We start from the raw sequence: 18,128 nt of genomic DNA, 5'->3' as shown, positions 1-18,128 counted from the left end.
CTACTAGGCACATGTGACTACTGAGATTTTGAGGTGTAGCTAGTGCAACTGAAAAACTGAATTAAAAAAAATTTTTTTTCAATTTATATTTAAACATCTTGTTACCATATTGGACAGTCCGCAGCTCTAGACTTTGCTTTTCTTCTTTAAATCTTTTTTTTTTTTTTTTTTTTTTTTTAAGTCTATTGAGCAACTGCTGTGTGCCAGCCACTATGCTAAGATACTGGAGACATAAAGATTTTTGAGATCTGGTTCCTGGCCTCAAAGAAGTCACTGTCCTGGGCAGGGATGGACAAACACATAATTATAACCAGGATGTTAGTACATAGTTAGATACATATGCAGAGCGTGTTATATGAGCCCCCAACCTTCTAAAGTAATTATATCTTTTTATTGCATTCTTACTGTGTGCCAGATATTATGCCAAGTGCTTTACATGTATTATTTCATTTAATATTCACCTCTGAGTTATAAGTATTAGTACTTATTTGAAAGATGAAGAAAAATTGAGATGTATAGAGGTTAGCTCTAGACATTAGAGCTAGTGTGTTCAAACCCAGCTCTGTATAAAATACATTTGCTTAAAAGACCCCACTGTGTTATGTTAACCATGAGAGGGGTCAAGTAAGACTTCCTAGAGGTTAATTACCTGATGTGAGTCTCAAAGGATGAAGAGGTATTGGCTAGACCAAGAGAGAGAGTGAGCGGTAAGCACATTGTGAGCAAAGAAGCAACATGAATAAAAGCACAAAGGCAAAAACAGCTTTTGTTCAGTGGCTGTCATCAACTAATTGATTCAACATCCAGTGTGTAGTGCCAGGCACTCTCCTAGGAACTGGAAATACTGCACTAAACAAAATAATTATGAAACTTATACTCTAGAGGTAACACAACAGATAAACAGATAAAGTGATAGGTACATAGGCAGTATGCCAAGTGAAGACACATCCTGTGAGGAATAAGACTTGGTCCCTGCCCTCATAGGCCTTATATTCTAATTGGCGTGAGGTAGCAGGGGAGCATCAGATATGACTATTACAAGTGTGATAAGGGCTGTAAAGGATATGCACAGGGTGATAAAAAAGATAGCAGAGACCACATTAAGGATCTCTGAAGATGTAACATTTGAGTTGAGGTCTGATGGCTAAAAGTGAGCCAGCCATGTAAATAGCTGCAAGAACAGTATTCCAGAAAAATGGCACAAAAAATATAGGACACTTAAGAAGAGAAAGTATTTAGATTTTCAGAGGTGGAAAGGAGGCCAGTGTGGCTGTAAGTTTGGACAAGAAAGGGCAGATGAGATTATCTTTGGCCTTACTAGGCAATAAGGGCTCTGAATTTTATTCTGAAATTCAGTGGGAAGTCGTTGAAGAAATTCAGGCTGGGAAGTGACATGATTCATGTTGTTAAAATAGTATTTGGGGTACTATGTAAGAAATGAATTAAAAAGAGGAGTAGAAGCAGGGAACCCAATGAGATTATTGCAGTGATCCCAGGCAAGAGATGATCATGGCTTAGAACTACAGTTGTGGCAGGGAAGATGGAAAGAAAGGTATGATTTTAAAGTAAATAGAGGTAGAACCAATAGGAATGAATATGTTGGGTTTGGATATACTCTTTTTGACATTGTTGAGATCTCTGAAACATCCAATTATATGTCAAGCAGGCAGTTGAACCTAGAAGCCTGAAAGTGAAGTAGGCTGGAGAATTCACATATGAGGCTAAAGGAGATCTCGTGAGGAAAGTGCGTAGCTAGAGCAGTAAGCTTAGGACTGGGATATCTCTACAATTAGATCTCTTCTGGAGGAGTGGGGAATCAGTCTCCAACTTGCATAACTGAGTGGCTGGTAGATGGTATTACCAATGTAATAAGAGAGTCAGACGAAGCTGCCTATTTAGAGATCAAGTTTGGGGTTCTGGAGTTTCAAATGCTTATGAAACATCCAGGTGGATCATGTTTGCCAACCTTTGGTCAAAGGAAAACCATTCGAAGTTTTATACATTGATTTATGGCTTAAATCTTATCTAAATATAATATTAAATCAGGATGTTTTCAACTTTTGTCCTTTGGAAAATGTATTGCTCATTTTATGTTCTTAGCACTGAGGTTGATGGACAGTTTTATCTTTTTTTAAACACGTAAGTGGCAATTAATTTCTTCAGTATCACAAAATGAGATGAGTACTTTCATACTAAAATGAGACAATGTGATAGGACGTAGCTTTCCCAAGTAGGTCTTCTGGATTGTACAGTTCTGATGTAAAGAATCTTGATTAATTAGATGTATAGAATAAATCTAGCTTTATTGCATATGCATAGATAGTTAAACAAGATGCTTGGCTTCTCTTCAGTTTATCTGTAAAAGTGGAGGTAGTTTGTAAGTTTTAAGTGGAAGTATTTGGTGGTTAGTGGACTATTAATAAATTTAGTTTACTTTCTTAAATATTATTTGCCACATAGCTTTAAGCAAGACCAGTTTCTGCCTCTTATTCATTGTTTCCTATTCCAAATGATCTCAGGGTACCACCCAGTGAGTGCTAAGATGGACAAATCTGGTTACTTTCTATCTCAAATGAGAAGTGAGAAATACATTTATACAGCAGACCAGTGTTTTCAAAATCAAATATTGATTTTTTTAAACAATAGAGGGATGTATAATATGAAAGCACAGTTCTGTCTAGGTAGGCCATGAAAGCTCCCAGAGATGTTACATTTACACTGTTTACAATAGAAGTCACAAACAGCATATAGGCCAAAGTTAGCCTTCAGTCAAGTTATATGTGGACTGTGTGTGTGTGTGTGTGTTTAAAACATCAGGTTTGAGAGTACACACAAATCTGGGTTTCTGCTTTCTCTTGAAATTATAGATTCTGTCAACATTTCCACCGTGATAAAAAAAAAAAAAAGACTAGAGCGGAGTGCTCTTCTATTAGGATTGTCTTGGATTTGTCACTTTCAGTGTTTTTTCCTCATTTCTGTTACCTGCATGGCCCTGTGGGTATTTGCATTTGCGACCTCTGTTCTAGTAGGATCGACATGGATTTTCTGGTTAGAGAAGAACAGGAAAGGATTTTCTAGGCAAAGAGAATTACAGAAGCACAGGCACAAAAATAATACATTGATTATTCATCTATCAAGCTGTGTATAGTAGAAAAAAAATTTAGATAAATCTAGGAAACTACTCTTTTTTTTTCAATTCTTTTGTGAAACACAACCATGATACTTAAAACTTTTAACAATAATTCCTAAATATTTATTATTTTTTAAATTTCCTAAATTGTGTCACAAATGCTTATTCAAATCAGGATCCAAAATCCACACATTAAATTTATTGCCATGCCTCTCAAGTCTCTTTTAATCTAAAGGATCTATAGGTTTCCTCCCTTTTCCATTCTTGCAATTTCTCTGTCAAAGAACAAATTGTTTTTTTCTTTCAATTAGCAAGTAAACTATTGTTTCATTGGAAATTATTTGTAGAAGGACATGTGTCCTGGAGAGTATTCTACATTCTATAATAGATTTTGCCAATTGCATTCCTTCTATTTCCTGTGAACTGGTAGTTAGATCTAGAGTAGGGTTTCCAGATAAAATACAGGACACCCAATTAAATTTGCATTTCACCTAAACAATGAATTTTTTTTTTAGTGTAAGGGTGCTCAATAGTGCAATATTTGGTCATCTTGTATTTTTTTAATTGAAGTATAGTCAATTTACAATATTGTGTTAGTTTCAGGTGTACAACAAAGTGATTCGGTTATACATATATTTTTCTTTTTTTTATTCTTTTCCATTATAGGTTATTACAAGATATTGAATATAGTTCCCTGTGCTATATAGTAAATCCTTGTTTTTTATCTACTAGGGAGCTATTCTGAAGCTCAAGTGTGATACTCTGTTATACTGAGAACTTTGTGGTTTATAGTATAACAGTTGAGGAATCGTATATTTTTGAAGAAGTGTATTAAAAAAAGAACTGTATTGTTGGGTATATCAGATGTTTTAAAGGGGAAACGAACATAAACACAAGGATGCCAATTTTAAAAAGCTATTGCAGTAGCTCAGGCAACAAACATTGGAGACCGGGTACAGGGAAGGTTTGAGGTAGAATCGCAGGACTCGCTGGCCCTTAAGGATGTATAGGGTAAGGAGTTTGAAGATATCAGATAATCTTTAGGTTTCTCTTAGATAGAAAACATGGTTTCCGTTTTAGACACCCAAATTCTGATGTCTATTTTCTGATGGAACTAGGAATCCAGCTCTCACAATGAGCTGGGAAAAATATGTAGGTCTGAAAGTTATTAGCATGTAGCTAGTATTTGGAGGTTCCAGAATAGGTAAGATAACTCTTAAAAGATCAAGAATGGGGAAAAACAAGTGAGCCTCCCTTAACCCCAAAGAACACCAACATTTTACTCTGGTGTGGTCTGGGCAGTAAAACCAGAACGGTGGAAAGCCAACCAGGAAAGAATTGCCTAATGGTTGCTAGGGGAAAAAGGCGCTTTAAAAAGCCTTTGGCAAATAAATAATGTAAGCAAATTAAGTCAGATGATAACTGAAAGTGAAGCCTGAACTAGGACTGTGGCAGTGGAAGAGGAAAGAAGAGATTATTGGGACTACTTCAAGAAGTAATATCTTGAGATGTAATTAAGGTTGTCATTTGTGGGACTATGAGGCAATGTATATTTGTTCGGTGGGATTTTTCCCCACCCTGGAAATACTAATTTTCTTTTATCATGTGAATTTTTTTCCACATTAACCAGGTGCCAGATGCAATAAAGAAATGTCAGAGGGCTGGAATTACTGTGAGGATGGTCACTGGTGATAATATTAATACTGCTCGGGCTATTGCTACCAAATGTGGTATTTTACATCCTGGGGAAGACTTCCTATGCCTAGAAGGTAAAGATTTCAACAGAAGAATACGAAATGAAAAAGGCGAGGTAAACATTTTTTATTTTTTAAGTTGATATATTTTTAGTATATTAGGAATTTCACTGGACAGATACATCTTGAATATGCACTACGTGTTAGGCATCGCACCTGGATCAGTGCAACCGTCACCCCAAGAAACAAAACAGTAGCATTTTAGGAAATAAAGGGGACAAGTGATAAAGAAATTTGCCCTAAAGGGAGTGAGTGCTTCATTTTTTCAGTCTGGGCCCAAGAAGTACAATATGTGTAAGCGACTAATGGGAGATGAGTTTGGAAAGGTTACTATGGAACATGTTTTAGGGGACCCCAAACCCTGCACTACTTATGCTAAGGAGTTTCCATTTTCATAGGCAGTGGGGAGATGGTTAGAATTTGATCTTGTAATGATATATATAACAGCGGTTCTGCGTTAGAGTGACTAGAGATCTTTTTAAAACGCTGATTACTAGGCCCCACCTCAGAGTGTCTTATAAGATAGACCTTGGGTCTCACTCAGCAATTTCCATTTCTAACAAGTTCCCAGGAGTTGCTGATACCGCTGGTCTGTCCACCACACTTTGAGAACCACTGATACAAATGCTAGGTCGCTAACTTGGAATTAGAAAACTAGGCTTGGGCACGTTTTAACTTTGACAAAAATTTATAGATTGAGCAAGAGCGGATAGACAAGATTTGGCCAAAGCTTCGAGTGCTTGCAAGGTCATCTCCTACTGACAAACATACACTGGTTAAAGGTGAGTAGATTTTACAATTACTTCGCAATTTCTTAATAGAGAAATGCGTTCTGCTTCCTAAAATAGTAATAGATATGGAATATTAGATTGAATCGTGGATATCATCTTCTCCAATAAAATCTAAATACATTTCCTTTTGATACCTTAGGTGAACTGTGTTTATCTTCAGTGATTAAAACAGGATACAACTCCTAATACAACAATTTCTGGAGTTGTTCCTTGCCCAACATCTCAGCAGTTTCCATTTCTCTGTGTTTAATTATTTATTTTTAACTTTGAGTCTGTAAAACTGGCTAGCTAGCATATTCTGCAGAATCACTTTATTATTAATTAAACAGATTGTTTTTACAGCATAAATACTTACTTTTATTTCAGGTATAATTGACAGCACTGTCTCAGAACAACGCCAGGTTGTAGCTGTAACTGGTGATGGTACAAATGATGGCCCAGCATTAAAGAAAGCTGATGTTGGATTTGCAATGGTAGGAACTTAACCTAATTCAAATATTCAGATGTAATTTACTGGCTGGGTTTTCTGTTTGTTTGGTTTGTTTGTTTGTTACTAAATTGCTGTTGATTTTAAACACTGTCCCTCAAGAGTAGCTTAAGGGATAATATGTAAGCCTAAATGGGTTTATACGTCTAATTAGTTTATATAATACCTTTATTTGCTGCTGGAAGATGACATGACTTCTTTTGAACAGTTATAATAATATCATACATTTACCTTGTACTCTGTAAAATATATGAATGTCTGTCTTCTCATCTAAACCTTACAGTCCTCTTAAACAGGAGACAGGCTTAGAACAGTTATATGTATTTAAATTAAGAATATGATTAAGAATCTTCCACTCAACTGAAAATGTCTTAAGGGTAACTTTTAATAGTAATCATTTCATGTATAATAGATGTAATCTTTTTTTTTTTTGTAATCTTTTTTGATTGAAAAAAAAGATCTACTTCACCCCACCCAAGTTCTCAATTTATATTTGATTATTAAAAGTGCTAGGAAATTTTAGCATTTCATTATTATTTTCTTTATACTGTAGCCATAATACTGATGAAGTGTTTACTATAAAGTAGTTATCATGAAATACATATGCTACATAAATGTTTAATGATTGAAATTAGATTGTTATATCTTTGAATCCAGTCCTTCTAATTTTTCAGTGTTGGAATGAATCTTTGTACTTTCAGTGCCATAGAAAATTTAAGTATTTTATTTAATTTTAATTTGATTTATTTCATTTTTGGAAAATACAGGTTCATAATCACAATTCTCAAATCCAAAAATCTGAAAACTGAAATTTTTTTTCCTAAATTTGCAGCAGAATCATTTGATTGCAAAAACTATTCTGAATGATATGAGGATGTTATTTGTCCCACTTAATATGAATGTTCATAGTCATTGTAGAGATATTAATGTGTTTTTATGGGATGCTAACCCTCTCTGGGAGAATTTGTGATAGAAGGTATGTACCTCATTGTCTTGCTAAAGCATGAGAGACTTTGAATTCTGAAACACAGTGTGCCCCCAGGTGTTTCAGAAAGGAGAATATTTATGTGTACCAATGTTTATTTGCATAATTTGTCCCCCTGGTATTTTGCTGCTAAAATAGGGGTTTAGCAGAACCACCACCATGGTAGCTGCCTTTTAACAAGAGTGAGGGAGATGGAAGAAGGAAATGATATGGGTAAAGTACCCTCAACCAATAGCTGTGAACCCAAAGATTCCCACCCTGCCCTATCCCAAACTTATTATGGTAAGCAGTGCATTGGTGAGAACTTCTGGAGAGCTGGGAGAAGAAGCTGTAGGGATAAGGAATATTTAAGGGCTTTTCCTTTGGCTGTAAGCAAAACAGGATCATTCATTTTAGAAACACGGGATCACTCATTGCTGCTCTTGAGCATTTGGCAGGATTCTTACTTCTACTTTCATCTGGACAGCTGACCAGGAAGGTATTTATATACAATGCATTTTAATATTAAAAAAAAAAAAAAAACAAACTTTCTTCCTAAAACTTAGGTGTTTAAGGCAGATACTAAGGGCTTTAAATAAATGCAGGTAAATATAGTAATTCAAACAAAAACACAGTACAGCAGCTGCTCTGTTTGTTTGATTTTTAAGCCTTGAAAGTTTTAGGTCCATTTTACCACTTTTTTTTTTTAAAGGTAGCATGTCAAAAAAAATCTAAATTTATTTTAAATGCACAGAGAAAAACTAAGTGCGTAGTGGCTTGGACTTGAAAGCACTCTTGCTCAAGCTTGAATTTACTTTGTATATTTGTTCAGTTCTTCAATTTCATATTTTAAAACTGAAAGATGAAATTATTTGTCTTGGGCTTTTATTAGATACCCACAAGAAATTGCTTTTGTGTGTGTGTGTGTGAGAGATGAAGTGTCTCTTTTTTTAAATTTATTATTTATTTTATTTTATTTATTTTTGTCTATGTTGGGTCTTTGTTGCTGTGCGCAGGCTTTCTCTAGTTGGAGCGAGCAGGGGCTACTCTTTGATGTGGTGCGCGTGCTTCTCACTGCGGTGGCTTCTCTTGTTGCGGAGCACGGGCTCTAGGCGCGCAGGCTTCAGTAGTTGTGGCTCACGAGCTCAGTAGTTGTGGCTCGCGGGCTCTAGAGCACAGGCTCAGTAGTTTTGGCGCACCGGCTTAGTTGCTCCGCGGCATGTAGGATCTTCCCGGACCAGGGCTTGAACCCGTGTCCCCTGCATTGGCAGGCGGATTCTTAACCACTGCGCCACCAGGGAAGCCCAAGAAATTGCTATTGATTATTTCTTTTTAAACCTGTGTCTTATTTTTCAGGCAGAAATAGCATTTTAAAACACTCTATTCTCTGTCTCTCTGTTTATATATATAGGTGTGTGTGTGTGTATGTATACACACACACACACTTACATTTAGTAAATTCAACATTAAGATAAAATTTACAACAATAAATTAAAGGGACTTTAATGTGAGTACATTGCAAAGAGGCCTGGCATTTTCCCCTGTTTAGCCACTCCTTTTAGAATTCCTTTAGATAGCAAGCTTCCATGCTGTGTTTAAAATATGATTACATTATTTTTTAAATCATATTGCATTATTCTTACCAAAATTCAGTTAACCACACATGTACAGATATTTCTGTCATCATACACTGAATGCCATGATGTATTTCTGTAACCAAATATGCATCTGTGGTAGTAAAATCTTCCCTAAGGTAATTAAAATATCTTCATTTAATTTAAAGTGTTTTTAGACTTTGGGTTAATAATAATTTGTTTCTCCTCCAAACATTAAGAAGCTGTTTTCAATATTCTGGGCCAGAAACATTACAGGTGAGTAGTTGCTGCCTCCTAAAGGTTCAGCACACAAGGAAGTAAATCATTGAAGCATGGTGGCAGCCAGTGAAGGACTAAACACTGCACAGGGAGTGCCTCAAGGAAGAAGTCCTTGACTCTGCCTGTAGAGACTGGGGAAAGTTTTCTGAAAGAGGTGCCATTTGAATGGAGAGAGGGAGAAAAGTACTGCCAAGAGACCCTTCTAGAATTGCAAGTAGTTTAACTTCACTAGAAGAGGGTGTGGTGTTGGTGGGTACTGGAATGTGACGATCAGAAGGGCCTTGAATATGAAGATGAGGAATTTGTTCTTGTATCCTGTAGATGAGCACTTCCCAAGCAGACTTCTCATGCAGTAAAACAAATTTGGAGACTCACAATGCATGCTAGCATACAGCTCTAAGAAGCTTATAAAAAGCTGTTTTAACGTTTTTTGATGGAGAGTTTCCCAAACTTGTTTCACTATGGAACTAGTTTTTATTTGGACACCAATTAACATCTTAAAGTAGCTTTTTAAATTTTGAAAGATTTTGAACAAGGGAGTGTGAGATTTGCATTTGCAAAAGATGGAGGATGATTAGAGGCAAGGAAACCTGTTGGGTTTAGATGTGTTAAATATGTTGCACATTAAAAGTAAAGTATACAGGGAATTCCCTGGTATCCCCTGGCGGGCCAGTGGTTAGGACTCCGTGCTTTCACTGCCGAGGGCTCCGGTTCAGTCCCTGGTCGGGGAACTAAGATGCCACAAGCGGCACAGTGCAGCCGAAAAAAAGAAAAAAAAAAAAAGTAAAGTATACGTATTAGGAGTTAGAGACTAAAATTTTAAATTAAGATTGCTCCTTCATGGAGTATTTTGAGAAAAACTTGTTTTGGACTTTGTGTTTATCAAAACAATATTGCATAGCATTTAAAAAGTCAAACAGTTCTATAAGACTTAATAACTATGTCCCCTACCACATATCATTTCTTCCAGCTAATTTTTTGACTAAAGAAAACCAACTATTTTCACTGTTTGTTTTCCTTAGTTGTTTGCCTCCATGTACCTAAATGGCATGATTACAAGGGTTTTTTAATTTTTTTATATTTTTAAATTAATTTTTATTGGAGTATAGTGCTTTACAATGTTGTGTTAGTTTCTACTGTACAGAAAAGTGAATCAGCTATATGTATACATATATCCACTCTTTTTTGGATTTCCTTCCCATTTAGGTCACCACAGAGCACTGAGTAGAGTTCCCTGTGTTATACAGTAGGTTCTCACTAGTTATCTATTTTTATACATAGTATCAATAGTGTATATATGTCAATCCCAATCTCCCAGTTCATAGGTTTTTTATTGTTTTAATATAAAGCATTTGTTAATGACTCTTCATTAAGGAAGATAAGGATTTAGCACTTTCACAGGCACACAGACACCTGTATGCATTCATGCACACTACCTATCCTGTTACTCTTCCATCAGAGTTAGAGGTCAGTCAATATACCGTCCTTATTGTGATTAGAAATGCTGTTCCAAGCTGAGCCATGTGGTCTGTTATAATTACTTTTACTTCCTTGCACAACTTTTCGTATTCCCTATACATTTTCTTTTTCAATTCACTTTTTAATCTTTAAATTATTTATCTATCTATTTTCTTAGTTTTTTTATGTACTTAATACTAATTCATCACTCCTTTCATTACGTCAGAGACATCAGGCACTTTTACCAGTTTTGCCTTCTTAGAGATCCCTCTCCCAGATCTTCTGATGTGCTTCAATCTGGACTGTTTGCTAAGCCTGCTACACAGCTGTCTCTTCTTTCTCCATACCTAAGAATTTCCTTTTCCTCTCTCTTATGTTAGATTTTGAATTTCCTGAATTTGATGTCAGTGTCTTTTTTGGTTTACTCTCTCATGTAGTAAAGCCATCTCCTCCAGTAGATCCCTGAGAAAAAGGGTTCATGAGAGTTAAACTTTTTCATAACTTTTATGACTGAAATCTCTATTCTCTCCTCAAAGAATCCTCCTTGATACTTAGTCTGACTTGGTATAAAAATCTAGGTTGACAGTAATTTTCACTCAGAATTTTGAATTTGTGCCTCCATTGTTATTATATACCATTTTGAATTTTGAACCTCCTTCCCCCCTGCCACACACACACACACTTTTTGGAGGTATATAAGTCTTTCCTTTGTTCTCAGTCCTCTGAAATGTTGTGATGGTTTGTCTTAGGGCAACTTTTTACTATGAAAACTCATTTTCTTCAATTTTGTGAAATTTTCTTATACTCGTCTTATGTCTTCTCCAGTGTCTCTTCTTTGTGGGATAGTCCCCTCTGATTTTTGAACCTCTTGGACTTACCTTATTATCTTGTCTCTTTTTTCCTGTCTACCATACCTTTGTCATCTTGCAGGAATATTTCCTCAACTTCTGTTGTTTTTTCATTTCTGTGATCATATATTTAATTTCCAAGAGTTGTTTTTGGATCTCTGAGTTCTTGTTTCATTGCTGACCTTTTGCCTTTCTAAGGATTTGATTTTTTTTAATAAAAATCAGCTTTTATCTCTGTGTAGTGTTTGTGTCTCCATATGCCTTTTGGTTTAGTCTCTGTCTTTCAGGTTAGTGCTTTCTTCAGATGTCAAAGTGGTTCTTGGTTGTCTCTGCATATTTTACCAGTAGAAAGCTGAAAAGCTGGAAAGCCTTAGGCCTCTAAGTGGGATTTATTGACCAGAAGCTTCCCAGTAAAGTGATCTGGCTTGGCCATTTCACTTCCTTAGGGTACCTTGAATTTTCAGTATTTTTAGGTCTCTTCTCCTATGATGGTCAGATTTTCAGGAAAGAATTTTCAAATGTGCTGCCTAGAGGGCAATCCTGAATGCTGGTATTCTGGGAAACAAGTAGAAAAAGGAGGGTAGTGGTCTCTACATTCATTAAACAGAGTTACTCTTAACCCCTTTTTTTCAATAGAGCACCTCCTATACTCAGCAGCACTTGGTATCCTTCAGTCTAAACGTTCTCTGTTATACCCTCCCTAGTAAATTAGCAGGCAGTCTTCTGCCAGGTTAGAGGAAGTGGCAGACTTCCTGGTTGCGTGGATGTGGGAAGGGACTCGGAGGCTCTAGCTGCCTTTTCTTTTAATTTTGTTATTAAAATATAACACACATACAGGAAAGTGTCTGTGTCATAAGTAAACACTGAATGGATTATCACAAGTAAACAGACCTGTTCTATGCAAGGCAAGAAATAGAATATGACCTATGCCCCCAGATGCCTCAACCACACTCCCTTCTAATTACGGCCGTGTCTCTCTGCAGAGATAACAAGTATTCTGAAGATTCCTTTTGTCTGGTTTTGAACTTCGTACATAAGAATCATATATCCAGAAGCTAACACACCATTGTAAGGCAATTATACTTCAATAAAGATGTTTAAAAAAAAAAAAAAAAAAAAGAATCATATATCATGTATTATTCTGAGTCCATCTTCCTTTATTCATCATTTTTCATGTGAGATTCATCTGTGTTATTGTATATAGCTGTAGTTCACTCATTTTTATCAGTCCACAACTTATTAATCCATCCCATTCCACTGTTGAGGGACATTGTTATTCTTAGTTTGGGCCCTCTAAGTACTGCTTCAGCGTCTTCGGTAGACTTTAAGAATCCTCCTGTTCTTTTTCACGCCTTCACCCCTACCTCCAGTGCTGCCTGGTGCTGCCGAGTCCTGAGCCTTACATAAGAGAGTCCTGTAGTGCAGAAAGGCTGCTACTCTGCTCTCCTACTGTTGATTTAGGATTCAGCTTTCTGGAGTCTGCTGAGTTTCTTCCTACTTGGTTATCTGCTTTCCAGCCTCTTAAGATGTTTTTGCAGTGTCTCTTTTCCCACTAACTTTTTGACTTTGTAAGTTTTTATTTTTTAATTAAAAAAAAAAAAATCTTTTAGTGTGACTTTTGGAAGGAACTTGGGTAGTGCCTTTGGAAGGACCTTGGGTAGTGCCTGTGTCCATTCCTCTTTTTGTTTTTTTAAACTCAATTTGAACATTATTGTCAATGCCTCATTCATTATGTTCGATTTCTGCTGAGATAGAATGTCTTTCTGAGAGATAGTACAATATCTTAGACTAACTATATTACCCCCTTTTATGGTAAATTTAAGTCAATAATTATTAAGTATAATGGTAAATTTTTGTTTATAAAATATATATTATCCTTTCAAATATTTAAAGGTTATATTTTAAACATTTAGTCTAATTCACAGAAATTTTCTTTAATAGGGTATCGCTGGAACTGACGTAGCTAAAGAAGCATCTGATATTATTCTCACAGACGACAACTTTACAAGCATTGTTAAAGCAGTTATGTGGGGACGAAATGTCTATGATAGCATCTCAAAATTCCTTCAGTTCCAGCTTACTGTTAATGTAGTAGCAGTGATTGTGGCTTTCACGGGCGCCTGTATTACTCAAGTAGGTTGACAATTTATTCATTAAAACTTGTTTATTTTAGAGCAAAGATGTGTATAATCTGCCTTTTTAAAGTACTTAAATATTTAAATAAGTTGAAGCTTAGTATTTTAGGTTAATTCATATAAAAATGTAATCCTGTTCTGTTAAGTTTTTAAATAGAAACGGCTTCCTGAGAATTGCGGAGTCCCTGAATAGTTGTAAATGTCTATTAAGAAACCTGTCTTTTCTAGGATTCACCACTTAAGGCTGTGCAGATGCTGTGGGTAAATCTCATAATGGATACGCTTGCTTCCCTGGCTCTGGCAACTGAACCCCCCACTGAGTCTCTCCTGCTTCGGAAGCCTTATGGTAGAAATAAGCCTCTCATCTCACGCACAATGATGAAGAATATTTTGGGTCATGCATTCTATCAGCTTGTAGTAGTCTTTACACTCTTGTTTGCTGGTAAGAATTTAATGCCTGATAAAGTTTCCGTTGTTTCTGTTCCAAGCTAATATCCCAGATAGTTTTAATGTTACAAATTTTTCAAGAATATAAGTTATTTTCTTTCTGACTCCCCATTTATCTTTAATTTCTTCTGTTTATCAGTGGATCCTTAGTACATTTTGAGAGGCAGTGTGATAGATTGGGGCAGTGGGGGAGTAAAAAGAGTCCTAATTTCTTGTCCTTGGCTTTACCACTAACTTAGATATGTGATCCTGAACATGTCACCATAGTTTTGGGGGCTTCCGTTTCCTCCTGTATAAAATAAAAGAGGGTTGTACTAGAGAATCCCAGGTCCCTTCCAACTCTTTCTGTGCTGCCGTTTGAGAGCAAAGAAAGGTCTGACTAGGTTTTATTGCATACTTCCTTGAAATGTTAAATTATTTTGTATGATAATTACAAAATGGTAATTTTTCATTCTTTCAGGAGAAAAGTTTTTTGATATTGATAGTGGAAGAAATGCTCCTTTGCATGCTCCTCCATCGGAACATTATACTATTGTTTTTAATACCTTTGTACTGATGCAACTTTTCAACGAAATAAATGCTCGGAAAATTCATGGTGAAAGAAATGTGTTTGAAGGAATCTTTAATAATGCCATCTTCTGCACAATTGTTTTAGGCACATTTGTGGTACAGGTGGGTAATTGTAAAAGATAGTTTCAAATATGATTATTATGTGGAGATCTTAGGTGAACAGGTGGCTTGTTCCAGAAATTACTTGACTGCAATGTGTGGGCCTTCTGTGTATTGCCTTGATGACATCAAAAGAACTCGAGTGAAAATTTGCCCCATCCTGAAGTTCTACGTGTGAATGAGTACATTAAACTAATACTACTTTAATTGCACTACTGGTTCTGTGGCTGTGATACTTCACACTCACTGTGATTCTGATTATTCTACATTGTTATTATGAAAACTGTTGTAATTTTTATGTTATTTAAGGCCAGTCTTATAGTCAACCACTTTTTAGTCCAGCTAGAGTGATCCCTTAATTGCTTCTAGCAATTAATAGTAGTTGTATTTGTACAGTTGAGTTCATTATTAAAAAATAAAAGGTTTTGAAATGAATATTTTAAAATCCATGTGATTCTGAATGGCCTCATCCAGACCTGGTACGTGCCAGTTTTCCGTTTTGTAATATTGTCAAAACAAAGTAGAAGAGGAGTGGGAGAATGGGGTGTGAGAAGTGGGGTTGAGATGAAATAGAAAGGACCGAATTTTCCCATTTTTGTAAAGGTCATTCTAAGGACAAAACTAAACATCACTTTACATATGGTAAATTTTATATAATTATATACCTATGTTTTTATATCATCTTGGATTCTATGGTACTCCTCTATGTAAATGGTTGTTATTAGCAGAATCTGGAATCAAAGCAGGTAAGTGAATATGGTGCATGATCACACCAGGAAGTCAGTAAACACAGTAAGATTTAAACTTAAAAGGTGAGCTTTTCAACAATAGAATCAAACAGGATGGTGCTAGTTTCAAAATGAAGATCTAAGAATTTTGAAGTTTATTCAGTCTATACCTTGTGTACTGTGGATACCGAAACCAAAACCCTAGACTTAATTATTTCTGTGCAGACTGTTTCTGTTTTAGCTTTCAACTTCTATAAACTTTAGGGGAAGTGTTGCTTACTTGCTGTGTAGTTTCTGGAAGTATTTTATAAAAAAATCATTGTTCATGACATGCTAAAATTTTAGTTTTTACTTACTATTAAAGTTAGGTTTATTTTATCTGTTTTTAATATATGGGGATTGCAAAAATGTAACTGCCTGTCTCTCTATCAAGCAAGTCTGATAAAACTTAGTTCCTCGCATAGGTTGATATACCCAAAACAGTTGATGGTAGGATGTCATTCTTCAATGCCTTCGTGCTACTCAAAGTGTGGTCTGTGGACCAGCTACTGGTCTGTTCATTACAAGTCCACAATGAGATAAGGAGCATGGGCCAGAGTATAAGTCAACAACTTCACTAAATAAATTTATTCTTGATTATTCCTCTAGATAATAATTGTGCAGTTTGGTGGAAAACCTTTCAGTTGTTCAGAACTTTCAATAGAACAGTGGCTATGGTCAATATTCCTAGGAATGGGAACGTTACTCTGGGGCCAGGTAAAAAAATCTCATCATTTTTTGTTCAAACCTACAGTGATTTTTAAAAAAAATTTCTAGTGTGTGTATTCTTTAATCAGTTCTATAACTTGATTCTAAGTAGTTTTCATTCTGTTTTTTAGAACAAGTTTTACAACTGTTACTAAGTTGATGCATTTATAACTGGTTAGAATGCTGATATCTGTATCTTTCGCTCTATGACCTACTTTTGCATTTTCAGATTTAATATTTTAATAAAAATATTATATACTTTAGACTTTTTATCATTTTGTTATGTAATTTAATACAAGTGTAGCATTGGAAAACTCTTGAGTTTCAGTTGATGTGAAGAGTGTTTCTATAAAAATACTGGTATCTGGAAAAATAGGCCACAAAATGACATTTTAGATTATTTGGATCAAATGGCTTCAACAGTGTATGTATAAAATACAATGCCTGAAAAATTAGATATCCTTAATCTTCACTATGGGTAGCTGACTTGCAGATATATGTCATTATTTTTTAAAAGATAAGTGGTAACGGTGTGTGTGCTGTTCATTTTAAATCCATTACCATCACTATAAAACTGATAGAATCTGTACCAACATTTTCATAAATGAAGACTAGCCTATGTTATGGTGTGTAACTGGTGTGAGCTAATTTACTGTCATTTTGCAAGTCAGTCAGACTGAATATTCAGATTGTACTTAACCTTAACTCAGTCTTTATGTGCCTTTTATCTCACCTTTTTCTTAATTGTGTTTCTAGGTTCTGAGGTTTCTCTTCTTACTCATTATAAAGACCTCTTTCATTGAGATCTTCTTTTAAGCAGGATCCATACTGGGCCCACAGTTGTTTTTTTTTTATTACCGTTCTAGTTACTTTATAATGTTCCCTCACAGGCAAAACCGAACCCTACAACCTCCCCCAAAATCTGGCTAATTTCAGGAAGAGGAAATTCAGTACAGTGTACATGCCTAACAGGCATCAGTTACTGTCTTTGATTGACGTCGTCTGTTGATTTTAAGTGTGCGATGGTAGAAAGCACTGATTTTGTTGGTCAGGAAACCTAGGGTCTTAGTCACTCCATGAACAAGTCACTTCCAGTGTCTCTGAACCTGTTTCATCTCTAAAATGAGGTGGTTGGACTACAAGTTCTCTGAGCAGTTCTGATTCTGACTGCATGCCTGTTTCTCCCAGCTTCCTTAAGGAATGGCTGTGAACACCTATAAGTTCATACATATTGGTATTTTGGTATTTTTTATGTCTTCTCGGGCATCTGTTCCTGTTTGGTGTCATTCTCAATCAGTATTAATCCAATTTTAAATAGTTGTACTTTTTGAAAATAAATACATTCAATAAACAAAAGCTATTTTCAGCTCAGCCTTGAAGATTTTCTGAATTTTGGTATGTTTTTTTCTCATTGAATTCTTAAAGCACTAATGAAATGTAAACTTCTTTTGCATCATATAAGATCACCTATTTTCATTTTATTTGAAATGAATATCATCAATATGAGTTTAAGGAAATATGTATATATCAAAGCATGGTTGTATAATTTACTGTCTTGAATGTCCTAAATAAAATATGAAAATGTAATCAGGTTATTTCCATTCAGGAAAACTTTTTAGCCGTCAAACTTAAATCTTTTGTGTAGCTAAGAGAAGAATATTTTTTGTTCTGAGAAAGAAGGCCTCTGATGGACAGGATCTCATTGCTTCATTGGTAAAGATAGTTGGCTATACTTGCAACTTTCCATAGCTTTTTTGTATTAAAGTTGATCGGTTTAATTGTAGTTTGATATGATTTGTTTCTAAGTTCTTTCCCCTGTGTTGTAGCTTATTTCAACAATTCCAACTAGCCGTTTAAAATTCCTAAAAGAAGCTGGTCATGGAACACAAAAGGAAGAAATACCTGAGGAGGAGTTAGCAGAGGACGTGGAAGAGATTGATCACGCTGAGCGGGAGTTACGGCGTGGCCAGATCTTGTGGTTTAGAGGTCTGAACAGAATCCAAACGCAGGTATGGGTCTGGTGGAGAGGTAGGAGAGACGATGGGAGCGGGAGCTGAGGGCTTTGGACCTGGGGAGGAGGTTTGAATGTGCTCCTT

At 35.7% G+C, this 18,128-nt stretch overlaps 1 protein-coding gene across 6 annotated transcripts in view; it reads left to right on the top strand.

The window, feature by feature from the left end:
- ATP2B1 (ATPase plasma membrane Ca2+ transporting 1) overlaps positions 1–18,128 on the top strand; it is a 130,663-nt gene that overhangs the window by 99,640 nt on the left and 12,895 nt on the right. For 4 of the 6 annotated variants that reach the window (XM_036864888.1, XM_036864889.1, XM_036864887.1 and 1 more), the window contains exons 13-20: positions 4,761–4,940; positions 5,579–5,666; positions 6,042–6,148; positions 13,248–13,439; positions 13,670–13,883; positions 14,349–14,560; positions 15,934–16,041; positions 17,859–18,041. In XM_036864888.1, the coding sequence (XP_036720783.1) occupies positions 4,761–4,940; positions 5,579–5,666; positions 6,042–6,148; positions 13,248–13,439; positions 13,670–13,883; positions 14,349–14,560; positions 15,934–16,041; positions 17,859–18,041 (1,284 nt within the window). The remainder of the gene's footprint in view (positions 1–4,760; positions 4,941–5,578; positions 5,667–6,041; positions 6,149–13,247; positions 13,440–13,669; positions 13,884–14,348; positions 14,561–15,933; positions 16,042–17,858; positions 18,042–18,128) is intronic. The other 2 variants (XM_036864890.1, XM_036864892.1) reach the window with 1 other exon arrangement.

The sequence above is a fragment of the Balaenoptera musculus genome, chromosome 10 (genome assembly GCF_009873245.2).
Source record: "Balaenoptera musculus isolate JJ_BM4_2016_0621 chromosome 10, mBalMus1.pri.v3, whole genome shotgun sequence".
Taxonomy (NCBI): Eukaryota; Metazoa; Chordata; class Mammalia; order Artiodactyla; family Balaenopteridae; genus Balaenoptera; species Balaenoptera musculus.
Note: the sequence above shows the minus strand (reverse complement) of the source record. Positions and strands in the feature narration are given on the sequence as shown.